The 12,737-nt window shown below is 47.4% G+C and overlaps 1 protein-coding gene and 1 non-coding gene across 2 annotated transcripts in view; one reads left to right on the forward strand and one right to left on the reverse strand.

Annotated features, from left to right (window-relative positions):
• Positions 1 to 12,737, reverse strand: part of SLC7A8 (solute carrier family 7 member 8) — a 49,850-nt gene that overhangs the window by 11,132 nt on the left and 25,981 nt on the right. The window contains exon 4 of the mRNA XM_068964956.1: positions 1,090 to 1,215. Coding sequence (XP_068821057.1) covers positions 1,090 to 1,215 — 126 coding nt within the window. The remainder of the gene's footprint in view (positions 1 to 1,089; positions 1,216 to 12,737) is intronic.
• LOC138074683 (U6 spliceosomal RNA) lies at positions 6,475 to 6,580 on the forward strand. Its single transcript, XR_011144508.1, has one exon. It is a non-coding gene; the product is annotated as a U6 spliceosomal RNA (small nuclear RNA).

Consider the following 12,737-nt stretch of genomic DNA (forward strand, 5'->3'; position numbering starts at 1 on the left):
GATCTCCTGAAGACGGGGAATCTTCAGTGGACAGCTTTCCAATTGCCTTCTTAGCCCTCAGCACAGTATCCTGTACACAGAGGGTCCTCAGGAAAGGCTGCTGACTAAGACTGTAGTGAGATACAGAGTAGCTGACCATACTTTATATCTTCACCCATAATCGAGCATTTAGACAGGAAATAATGAGATGAGAGTGATCGGGAGAAGGCCGTGAGACCAGATTAGGAGAGCCTAATATCTTTGAAAAAACAGCCCAGCAATTTCTTTAAGTCTCTACTCTTGAAAATAATACCACCTGCTAAAGAAATGAATCCAAAGGATGAAAATAATTAGGCCCATTATAGAACTGAACCTTAACTCTGTTTTCCTGGAATCAAAATCCAGACACAGGGGCAGGTGGGCAGGTGGGAGGTCCCCCTGTTTGTCATCTGACTTTCTCTAGGAGGTAGTGACACTAGGCAAAGGCTAGTGCTGCCATGGGAACCATGGAAACCAAATACAGACTCGGGCTTGGAAAGGGCCAATCCAATGGGGAATGTTGGCAGGGGCCCCAGGAATGTAGAGCTCTCTCGTGTAGAGCTGGGCAATTTCTGAAATGTGTAAAAATCTCCTCTGTCTCCCATTTTAAGATACAGACAAGATAAAATATAAGATACAAAGAGCCTTCCTGGAGCTGGGACAAACAGCAGTGTTTAGAAATATGGAATCTTCATCTGCCTGTGCTAGAACCATGAGGTCAGCAAGGGAAGACAGAATTTGGCACCCCAGGGGGTGCTCAGCTCCCAACCATCCGGGGGAAATTGGTTTCTTGTCCCCTTTGTCAAGCAAGTGAATAAGAAAAGTCATTCAAGGACTTCCCTAGTTGCATTGGGAGTTAAGGCTCCCAATGCAGCGGGCCCCAGTTCAATCCCTGCTCTGGGAAAACTAGATCCCGCATGCCACAACTAAGACTTGGCACAGCCAAATGAATAAATAGTAATAACACATATGAAAAGGATAGAATTGGGACATCTCAGGTTGTGCACACATCCAAAGACAGTGTGAGGGGGTGTGTACATGCAAGGGTTGGCATGTTCTGATGATACCCACCTTTGCAGATCTGTACAACTCCCATGATGATGATCAGGCCCAAGGCCAGGAGCTTGCCAGCTGTGAAGATGTCTTGAACCCGGGTGGCCCACCGCACACTGGAGCAGTTGACCCATGTGAGGAGCACTGCAATGACAGACCCCCAAACATATCCTCAGGGCCATGAGGAGACTACCAGATCCGTCTGGACAGAAGCAGCAACCTTCCTCAGTCCTGATGATGAGACTGTAATAGGTGAGCCAAAAATGCCACAGGCTCATCACCAGCATCTGAAACTTTGGTGGGGTTAGTAGGTGGGGTTCCAAGTGGAGACTGCGTGCCACAAATTAGAGCTTGGTCAGAACACGTCCTGCTCAGGCTTAGAAGTCAGAAGTGAGCGTGGAAGTATGGGCACTGACTTTGGGGAAAAAATCAGCCTCTCATCCGGGCATGAATGTGGGCTCAAGATATTGTGTGCTCAAGAGGAGCCCTAAGCAGCTGGTAGAATCCTGGATGTCATCTTCCTGAACCTGATTTTAGGGTAACAAAGTATAGAGGAATCTTTTGTTACTCAGCTTTTTCAAGTTCTGGTTTACATTTAGTAAAGTTCATTTTTTTAAGTGTACAGTTTGATGAGATTTGACAAATGTATTCAGTTGTTTAGTCACTTCGACACCCTCTGTATAGAACATTTCCAACACCCCTAAAAGTCCTTTTTTACATTGTGCTCCTTTGAGGTCAGCCCCTTTCCCTTACCTCTGGAAACCACCAATTTAATTTCTGTCCTGAAAGTTTCGCCTTTTCCACAATGTCACATAAATGGAATCATACAATATGCAGCCTTTTGTGTCTGGCTTATTTCTCTTAAAATGGTGGTTCTGAGGTCCATGCATGTTGCTGTATATATTAATAGTCCCTTTCTATTGTCAAGCAACATTCCATTACATGAATGTATTAGTGTTCTATTCAATAGGCAATGGACATTTGGGTGCCTCCCAGTTTGGGGCTATTATAAATAAAGCTGCTATAAGCACCTGCATAGAAGTTTTTGAGTGGATCATAGAGGTCTTTTTTTTTTTTTTTCATAGAGGTCTTTGAGGGGAGTTTTCATTTCTTTTAAGTAAATTTCCAGGGATGGGATTTTGGGTCATATGGTGAATATAGTTTGACTTTATATGAAATAACCAAACTGTTTTCCAAAGTGGTTATATCATTTTGATACATCCTTGGCAGCATTTGGTATTGTCAGCTTCAAAAGTCTGACCATTTCTAAAGAGTGTGTAGTGACATTTCATTGAGGTTTTGATTTGCATTCCCCTAGAGACTAATGCTATTGAGCATGTTTTCATGTTTATTTGCCACCATCCCCATATCTTCTTTGGTGGAATGGGGGGGCTAGGAGTCACAAGGATCCCATAGAAACACTAACAACATGGACCCTCCAAGGGCTGGCCGAGAGCTCAAAAGCCAAGAGATAGGATGGTTTTACTGCAGCACTCCCTAAGCAACTTAGGGGATCACAGGGGCTGTGTAACCCAGCTTCCTGATGGTTATGAAGTACTTGAGAATATGAGAAAAAAATTAAAATCCCCTTGTTTCCCCTGCCCCTGAAACAGACACCAGGATGTGCCCTCAACCTTCCAGGGCACAAGCCATACATGTAGTGAGACTCTGTCTCCTCAAGCCTCTGATCAGGCCTCTGACTTTACTTGAACAGCTGACCAAGTTCTATCAACACCTTCTCCTGAAACTGTCCTTTTACTTTCCAAGTATTTTCCAACCTTACGTGATTCTGAGAACATCTCCTCGGGGTAAGGACCTGACATGATTATCCATCTGTAACCTTCCTCCCTGTGCTGTTTCTACCTGGGAACCTCCTCATCTTTCAGGATCCAGCTCAAATGTCACCCGCACCGTGAGTCTATTATTTTATTTATTCCTAACAAGGTGCCTGCCAGGTAAGATGTATCAGCTGCATTTTGTAGACAAGGAACAAAGTTCATTCCTCCTTTCTACTCCCAGACCACTTTGTTAATAAGGCTGGCACTTATTTCTTTGTATTACAGTTGTCTCTTTTTTGTGTGTGTCTCCTTGTAGAAGGGCAGGACTATGACTTTTTCATATTTTTAACCCCAGGGCATATCATTTGTCATTGTTTAATCGCTAAGTCGTGTCCGACTCTTTTTCGACCCCATAGATTGTAGCCTGCCAGGCTCCTCTGTCTGTGGGATTCTCTAGGCAAGAATACTGGAGTGGGTTGCCATTTCCTTCTCCAGGGGATCTTCCCAACCCAGGGATCAAACCCAAGTCTCCTGCGTTAACAGGCAGATTCTTTACCACTGAGACACCAGGGAAGCCAGGGCATATCAGTGGTGCCTGCATATAGTAGGTGCTCAACAAATACTTAATACTTGAATAAAGAAAATGCCACACTTCATCAATCCTCCAGTCTCATCTCAGTCTACACATTCTACAGTGGGCACCAATCTCCCCAGCTCTCCAGGAACCTTCTCAGTTGGTTTCACAGTATCAAAACAGCAGCAGGAAGCATAACTTCAAGGGCAGGAACTCTTGATTCCTAGTGGAGGAGCTTTTATCCAAGATGGTGTCATATGAGAATCAAAACATGTTTTCAGAGGAAGGATTTCATGTGCCCAAACTAGGAGAACATTTTGTAAATGTTCCAGATGGGCTGAGATGTCCTGATACATACACATTATCTTGCTCAATTCAGTAAGGATTTCAGGATCACATGCCTGGTAACAAGTAATTAGGCCTGTAATCTCAACTCCTCCCCAGGCCGCTAGGTACAAGGCTGGGTCCCTGGGCCCCTGGAGTTCAAGCAGATACAAACAATAATGACTAAAGGATAAAGGAGACTGATGTATGAAAGGAAGATTAGGAAACAAAACCCTTGTGACTCCAGGAGAGGTAAGGATTACAGAATGAGGAACCAGATCATGATGTCATCATGCAGCGATCATCCTTGCCAAGGGGAGGAGAGGGCAAAATGTGGTCACCTCCCCACGTGCCAGCTTAACCGGGCAGCCAGAAAGGCTTCTTCACAGTGTTCCTGGGGACATCGAGAAGTTTGAAGGAAAGGACAATTTGTCAAGTTAACTTACTGTGCATGTCTTCTGTCCTTCCTAAGCCTACCCCCACAAGAACCCAGCCTTTAACTAATCTTTAACCTCTAGCCTTTTCAGGGATCTTTCAGACATAATAGGGACTTCCCTGGTGGCTCAGACGCTAAAACGTCTGCCTGCAATGCGGGAGACCTGGGTTCGATCCCTGGGTCGGGAAGATCCCCTGGAGAAGGAAATGGCAATCCACTCCAGTACTCTTGCCTGGAAAATTCCATGGACAGAGGAACCTTGTAAACTACAGTCCATGGGGTTGCAAAGAGTCGGGCACGACTGAGCGACGTCACTTCCCTGGTGGCTCAGACGGTAAAGCGTCTGCCTGCAATGCGGGAGACCCAGGTTTGATCCCTGGGTCTGGAAGATCCTCTGGAGAAGGAAATGGCAACCCACTCCAGTACACTTGCCTGGAAAATTCCATGGACAGAGGAGCCTTGTAGACTACAGTCCATGGGGTCACAAATGGTCAGACACAACTGAGCGACTTCACTCACTCACTCAGACATAATAGAGAAATCTTGAGAATAGAGTGGGGGAGATAGGCTGCCTGTGACACTAATTTCCTTGGACAATGGCTGCACACCCCCTCCACCCTGTCTGACCCTTGGCCCTACAGGCGATCACAGCATGTGACTGAGGGGAGAGAAGGTACTTTCAGTCTCCTGGTACCCCAGGTTAGCCTCCCTCACAGCAGGCTGAAACCTGAGCTTCCATCCCAAGAGGAAAGGTCAGTGAGGAAAGGCAACACTTGGCAAGACCCTGCCTTCCTCAGGCATCCTGTCTCTGTCTGTCTATACCCAGAGCCCTTTCTGTTGCTGAGGGCTATGTCCCCACTCTCTTCCCAGCCAGATATTGAGTTCTGCATGCTTGAGATACAGTGACCTCAGGGAGGCCACATGTAGATGGGGACGAGGGGAAATTGCAGCTTGAGACTTGAGAGTCTCCATCCATCCATCCATCCATCTACCCAACCATCATCTACAAAGAACCTTACTAGATACCCTGGTGGGGGGAATTATAAATAAGACACAAGTCCCTTCCTCTCTTTAGGAAGTTCACACTGTAAGAGGGGAGATGGCTGAGCTAAAAGATCACAAAGCAATATGACGACAATAGAGCTCTTCACAGAAGCTTGGCAGGCATCCACATGGAGCCCCTAGGTCAGCCCAAGGGAATCAGAGATGCTTCCTTTTTCTTTTGGCCAAGCCCCACAGCTTGTGGGATTTTAGTTTCCCCCAATCAGGAATCAAACCCAGACCCTTGAAAATGAGAACTCAGAGTCCTAACCACTGGACTGCCAAGGAATTCCCCAGAGATGCTTCTTATAAGTGAGGAAGATCCTAGCATTAGAGAGAATTTTTATAATGTGGGGCTAGCTGGACAAAATAAACAGGAAGACACAAGATGGGCTCTTGTGCATTGTAATCTGACTGTGCGGAGGGTTGCTGCTTCTCTAGAGGGCCCCATGGAATCCCAGATTTCTCTGTATTTCTTGGGCACCTTCTCCTCTTTTTCTTTTGTTTCCTGACTTTTTTTAAAAAAAGACATGGTGAAAGCTTATCAAGAAGATGAGACTTCAAGAAGATGCTGAAGTCAGGGGTTGGTTACTTAATCTGCCCCGTTCGAAAACCTTAATGTCAAGGTAATGGGAGAGAGACAAAAAAATGAGGCAGGCAGGAGGAGGGGACTCAGAACCCAGTAATCTCTTACCCTGCCCAGAACCCAGGGCCTGGTAACTGCCATGTAGGTGGGAAAGCGGGGCTCAGTGCTTTCTGCCCTGGGAAAGCTGCAGGATCAGCAGAGAGGCAGAAGCCTTGTCAGACCCACGACAGTACCTGGGCCAATCTGGAACGTCCACCGTGAAGAGGGTAGGTAAGCTCTGTTCCCTAAGAGAAGGTATCCCTCACCCCAGGCCAGTCCTGATGCTCACACTGATCCCCTCAGCCCAGGCCAGCCCTGACGCTCACACTCTGATCCCTGGGGAGTCACGAAGCCTCTGGTTCACTTCTCTCCATGACAAGACACCAGAACTCACTGGGCCTGTGGTGGGCAGACACACTACCTCAAAGGTATCAACTTTCTAATCTTGTGAATGTTGCCTTACAAAAGGAATTTCACAAATGTGATTAAGTATCTGCAGGTGGGGAGATGATCCTGGATTATCTGAGGGGGCCTCGCCTCCTTATAACAGGGAGACAGGAAGTTCAGAGTTACAAAAAGAGATGTGATAACGGAAAACGGAAGTCAGAGACAGAGAAAGGCTTGAGTGCTCACTTTGGCAGGACACACATTAAAATTGGAATGGCCAGAGAAGATGAGCATGGCTCCTGTGCAAGGATGACAAGCAAATTCATGAAACATTCCATATTTTTATAGAAAACAAATTTATGGTTATCACAGGAGAAAGTGGGGAGAGGGAAAAACTCGGATTTGGGATTAGCACAGTACTATATGTAAAATAAACAAGTTCCTATTGTATAGTCCAAGGAACTGGATTCAGTATCTTTTAATAAACTATAATGGAAAAGAATCTAAAGAAGAAAATCTGTAACTAAATCACTTTGCTGTATACCAGAAACACAATACTGTAAATTAACTATATATATGTCAATTAAGAAAAAAAGAGAGAGAAGGAGAGATTTAAAGATATGCTTCTGGCTTTGAAGATGCAAAGGGGCCACGAGCCTAAGAATACAGAAGCTGGGAAAGGTGAGGAAACAGTTCTCCCCAGAGCCTTCAGTGGGGCCTCAGCCTTGGACACCTTGAGTTTAGGACTTCTGACCTCTAGAACTGCAAGGCGACTCATCTGTGTGGTTTTAAGCCACTAAGCTTACGGTAATTTGTTACAGCAGTAATAGGAAATGAATGCAGGGCCAGACACCACAGAGAAAGACAAGGATGCAGGGGCAGAGCCGTCGTGAGGTAGCACACGCCAGGGCTCCAAAGGAGTGCCTGTCACAGGCCTCGTAGGACACCAGTTGGAGGGAGGGGGGAGCGCCGGGAGCAGGCAGCGAAGTGAGGTCACCAATGGGCTGACCCGGTTGGCGAACTTCCACGTCACATGCACCACATGATGGCATCTCAGCTCTTCCACAGGCCCAGATGCTATAGCTGGAGGGTCACCACCTTCTCTTTCTCCCCTGGGTAATTCAATACAGTAGTAAACAGGCTCGCCCTAGGGTAACTCTAGCCGCGCATTTCCTCTCAGAAAGATTCAGGGCAAAAGACTCCTCAGAGTCCTCCTTCATCAATCCTGGCTTCTTCCCCAGCCTCCTCCATAGTCCATACAGCAACAGGCCCATGTGCCCAACCCAGACGCACAGACACACAGCCCCAAGAGTTACAAACCTCTTTCGAGGCCAGTGGAGTGCTGAGATGTTCACAGACACGAGTCCTTTGTTCTCTGTCCCCAGAGTTTGGTTGGTCTCCTAACTTTACGGACCAGAGGCTACAATCAAAGGCCATAAAAGATGTCCCAATGGAGAGCCAAGAGATGCTCAGGAGTCCAGAGTCTAAGTTCATTTTTCCCGGCAGAAGGGAAAGGGTGGCCCCACTGTGTGCTATCTTGTCGTGGACAACGCCTCCGCTCTGCGGCTTCCCCAGGCAGAGTCCACCCCAACTGACTCAGGGAGTCAGATCCAAGATCCAAGGGTTACAAAAGTTGGAAGGAAAGAATAGGAACAACATTTGGGGGACAATTTTACCTTAAATTAAATACATTATAGACTACCGGTAAAAGAAGCAATTTAAAATCAATCTCTCTAGTGCATTTTGAAACAGAACATCAGTGAATCTTTAACATAAATAAATAAATCTTCCTTCAGAAAATCCTCTAAGGATGAATTAGGGGATTGTGGGGCTGGTCTTAAGTCCCTAAGACCATCACAGAGCCAGGGCTGTGACTTTATCCCTCTTCCCCTCAGCTCTATCCAGCAACACCTTGCAGGCAGAAGACCACACGGGTTTCTGGTGTCTCTGTCAAGTACAGATTAAGCCAGTAGAGCTCAGAGCAGCTTGTGTAAGGAGTGAAACGGTAGCAGTGGGGCTGGGGTTGAGCAGGTCTGAGGAACAGAGGCAGAGATGGCTCCCTCAGAGGGACATGGCAGCCTGGGCAAACTAAGAATCAGACAACGGAGAACTTGAAGAACCCAATGGCCATGATGCCCAGTGTGGTCACTTACTCTCTGGACAAGCCAGTCAAGCTCTTTGAGCCTCCTTTCCCTATCTGTAAAATGGAAAGAAGTGTGGTCCATTTTAATGCCACGAGGATGCTCTATGACCTATGTATGACTGTACAAAAGGTTACATGGTTATCCTTATTGTTCATAAGCTAAGAAACTGGAACTCAAAAAGAGGGCATGCTTTGCTCAGGATAATGCTGACAATTGGCAGTAAAGCAGAGAAGATAGGAAAGGGGATGGTTTGGAGGGTTCTGGAGCCACCGTATCACACATCAGGACCTACCCTGCAAAGCTGCATTGCTTCTCCCTTCTTGCTTCCTCCTCTATCCCTGATCCTTTGCCTCAATTTCTCATGTTTCAGCCTTTTTCTCAGCAGGATGCTCACCCACAAATCACCTGCTCTGGGGTCCTTCAACCCAAGCTGTCTGGAAGAGTGGGCACAAAGGTGGAGTAGGGGGCTACGGGAGTGTAAACATAAGGTCAAGGCACTGCACAAAGAGCCCAGATGTTCAAGCTTGTCCATATACCTTGGTTGGACCACCCATTCTGTACAGGAAGGACTGTCCTACAGAAAGCAAGGAATGCTGCTGCAGCTGCAGCTGCTCTACCCATCAGGCCCAGAAAAGAAGGAAACTTCCCTGTTCTTCTGCAGCCAACAGTGCACACACAGCCATTAACAACACTCTGATGGCTAGGGTGACCCTGAGATTCTGTAACAGTCTGACGCACAGTAGGTGTTAATATGTACTGAATAGAGGATGGCTAGATGGACAAATCTATTCAGAAAATACTGAGGGTGCACAGGGCCACTGTGCTTCTCTAGAGAGTAAACATCAGGGTTTTTACATCAGGGGACAACCCCATGAAGCAGGGTGGGCAAGTACTGCTGATGCTAGACAGAGATGGGGGAGGGTACATAACACGGCTGTTTCTCCTGCCCCCAAAAACTCACAAAGCACAAGCTATCCCCACCATGACCACTGGATGACTGTCTTTAGGACCTCCTTTGCTTTTGGACACAGGATTCTGGCTTCTTGCTCAGCTGGGCAGGCAATGGGTCATTTTGTATCTTTAGCAGAGGGCTAATGAGCACTTTCTCACATGGATCCCCAAAGCACTCTCGTTCCTTTAGTCAAGCCAGCTTCTGTTCTATGAACCACACTGCTCTGGTCGGATGGGTGAAAGTCAGGAAGAAGCCATTTGGCTAGGGGTTGGGCTGACTGTTATAAAAGCAGTGCTGAGAACGACACAGTTGGGGCTCACTTATAGACAGGTCTTGGTACTGAAGGGAGAGGCCTGTACCCTACTACCCAGAGGCGTGGCTTCAACCTCAGGGGCAGTCAGAGAGACCCAGAACCTCATCTTATATGTGGGGGAAGTAATATTCTAGCTAATTAGTGCCAAACACAGGACTACCCCCTGGGGTCCCCGTCCCTCCAATTCCCAGTTGCTTATTCTGCCACTACACCAGCCTTCCTTGAATCACATGCACATCATTCCTCTCCTCCCATGCCTACATTCTCTCTCCCTTGCTCCTGTCAGTGGTAACCATGGCCACTAGGGGCTCTGGGTCTGTCACCTGAAGATGCTGGCCAAGTTGCTTTCTGGGCAGCAGGAAGTAAGATGCCAGTGTGAAAAAGGGAGAGACTAGGATGGCTGTTCCTCAGAAACCAGCGGTTTTGTGTTTGCCGGTCCCCCAGGGCTTCGGAAAATTACTTCCCACAAGCAGACTTTCTTTTCTGCCTTGTGTTCCCTCCTCTGGTCCCTTATCAATGTCACATTACATTTCTCTCCAGCTCTGGGAACTTCACTTGGATTTCTTGGTATTGCTGCTCATTCTTTCCTCAAGGGTGAGCTAGAGGCAGCTTAGCAAGGTTTGTTTTCCTTTAGCATTTCCAGAACCTGGGCTCTCTTTGTCTTTTCAGATAAGAGAAAGCAGGCAGTAAAAACGCCCAGGGTGGCCAAAGTCCATAAAGACAGGTGGTGAAGGAGAGAGGGAAAGATCATGATAGACACAGCAGGGATGAAGAAGGAGGGGGAACAAAACACGTCATTACTAGTGAGAGAGAGACCATGCGAGCAAGATTGAAAGGAGCAGAATACAGAAAGAAGGTCAGGACAGAAAAAAGAAAGATGGAATGTACTAAAGCAGGCAGCTGCAGAAAGGGAAGCTAGTGACGCCACTGGGTAGAAATCAGAACGCCCTGTTCCCCTCCAGAGCTTCAAAATAAGCACCTTTCTGGGATGGAGCTCCCTAGCCCTCTGATGCAGCCGTAAATTTCACCTGGGTCATGGGCCTGCCAGAAGCGCTGATTTCTTAGCCTCACCTTTTGCTGGGGCTTGCAGCCTCCTGCCATGTATTGGCCTGCTCCCCAACTCCCTTCCTCTGGACCAGGAGCAAATGGGGTAAGGTGCCCCTCCGACAGGTCCTCAGGGTGGTGCCCCCAGCCAGCGAGCTCAATGCCTGCCGCAGTGGGTGTGGCTCCGCTCCGCTCTGCGATAGGCTGGACCCGGCTCCTTAGATGGGACTGGGCACGTGTTTCTAATTGTGGAAAAGCTGCTTCGCTTGGCCTGCCTTACTTCAGCCGTTTCCAGATCCAAGGAGGTAACCAAGGCCGGCTGCCGGAAGGCACTGACAGGCGAAGAAAACACCGCAGCCCTGTTTGAGCTCTAAGGCACCCGACCCCGAGACTCAAGATAGATTCCAGCTCAGCCCACACAGGCCTGCCTATCTTTCCTCCTCACGGACCTCAGAGAGGAAATTGAGGTAGGAGTAGGGAGACACAGAGCCAGCTCTCTGAAATCCTGGGCTCACCCAGAGTCAAGACATTTTTCATACGGGCTCGGGAGCTATTATAAAATCTCACGTCTCTGCCTACTTACCACAAAGGTTGGTATTATCACAGGAGTGAAGCACTGGTGAAAGACAAAAGCGTGAAAAGGAAGCAATAACCACGTCAAATGCAGTTCTTTCCTATCAACAAAGCTTTGATTCCAGCTCTGGTAAGGTGCATACTGGGGCTTTGAAATAGATCTTGCCTACCACGCTACAGCACGTTTTCCCTGCTCCAGCTCTTTTCACCTTGAAGCACTGGCATCATTTTGGAAATCTCAGAAGCCCCTCTAAGGACAGATGTGCTGAGCCTGTGGCAGGGCTTCTCACCTCTGAGGACAAACAAGCAGCGGAGGAGGGGTGCACCCCTGTGCTGGAGCTTGTGGACATCCTGATTCACACAGCTCTTCCTGGACACTTCCAGCTGAGCTCCTGCCCATGCTGCCCCACCCCCATCCCTTCCTTTCCTGGCTCCCTCTTACCCTTCCCTCTTATTCTTATCCCTCCCTGCCAGTTGTTGGACCTGAAGTTTCTGCTGAATCACCATCTAGTACTTAGTTGAGCCAAGAAACCCAAACACCCAGCTCAGCAGTTTACAAGAGCTGAGTAATTCTTCAGCGTTAGCTAAACATGGCTCCTGAACTGGGGTGGGGGAGAAGAGAAAAACAGAAGACACAGGGAAAGCAGGGGAGACAGAACACACTGTGCTATGCTACCTGGAGGAGCCCCGTTTAAGTCCTACCCATTAAACAATACACAGAAGAACCATGAGAAAAAGGTCTTCATGATGCAGATAACCACGATGGTGTAGTCACTCAATTAGAGCCAGACATACTGGAGTGTGAAGTCAAGTGGGCCTTAGGAAGAATTATATGAACAAAGATAGTGGAGGTGATGGAATTCCAGCTGAGCTACTTAAAATCCTAAAAGTTGCTGCACTCAATATGTCAGCAAATTTGGAAAACTCAGCAGTGGCCTCAGGATTGGAAAAGGTCAGTTTTCATTCCAATCCCAAAGAAGAGCAACGACAGAGAAAGTTGAAACTACTGTACAATTGCGCTGATTTCACAAGCTAGCAAGGTAATTCTCAAAATCCTTCAAGCTAGGCTTCAGCTGTACCTGAACTGAAAACTTACAAATGTACAAACTGGGTTTAGAAAAGGCAGATGAACATCTACTTCTGCTTCATTGACTACATGAAACCTTTTCATTGTGTGGATCACAACAAATTGTGGAAAATTCTTAAAGGGATAGGAATACCAGACCACCTTACCTGTCTCCTGAGAAACCTGTATGTAGGTCAGGAAGCAACAGTTAGAACCGGACATGGAAGAACTGACTGGTTCAAAATTGGGAAAGGAGTACATGAAGGCTGTATATTGTCACCCTGCGTATTTAACTTATATGCAGGTGTGTGTATGCATGCGTGCTAAGTCACCTCAGTCGTGTACAACACTTTGTGACCCTATGGACTATAGCCCACCAGGCTCCTCTGTTCATGGGATTCTCTAGGCA

Source organism: Capricornis sumatraensis, chromosome 2 (genome assembly GCF_032405125.1).
Source record: "Capricornis sumatraensis isolate serow.1 chromosome 2, serow.2, whole genome shotgun sequence".
NCBI classification, from domain to species: Eukaryota; Metazoa; Chordata; class Mammalia; order Artiodactyla; family Bovidae; genus Capricornis; species Capricornis sumatraensis.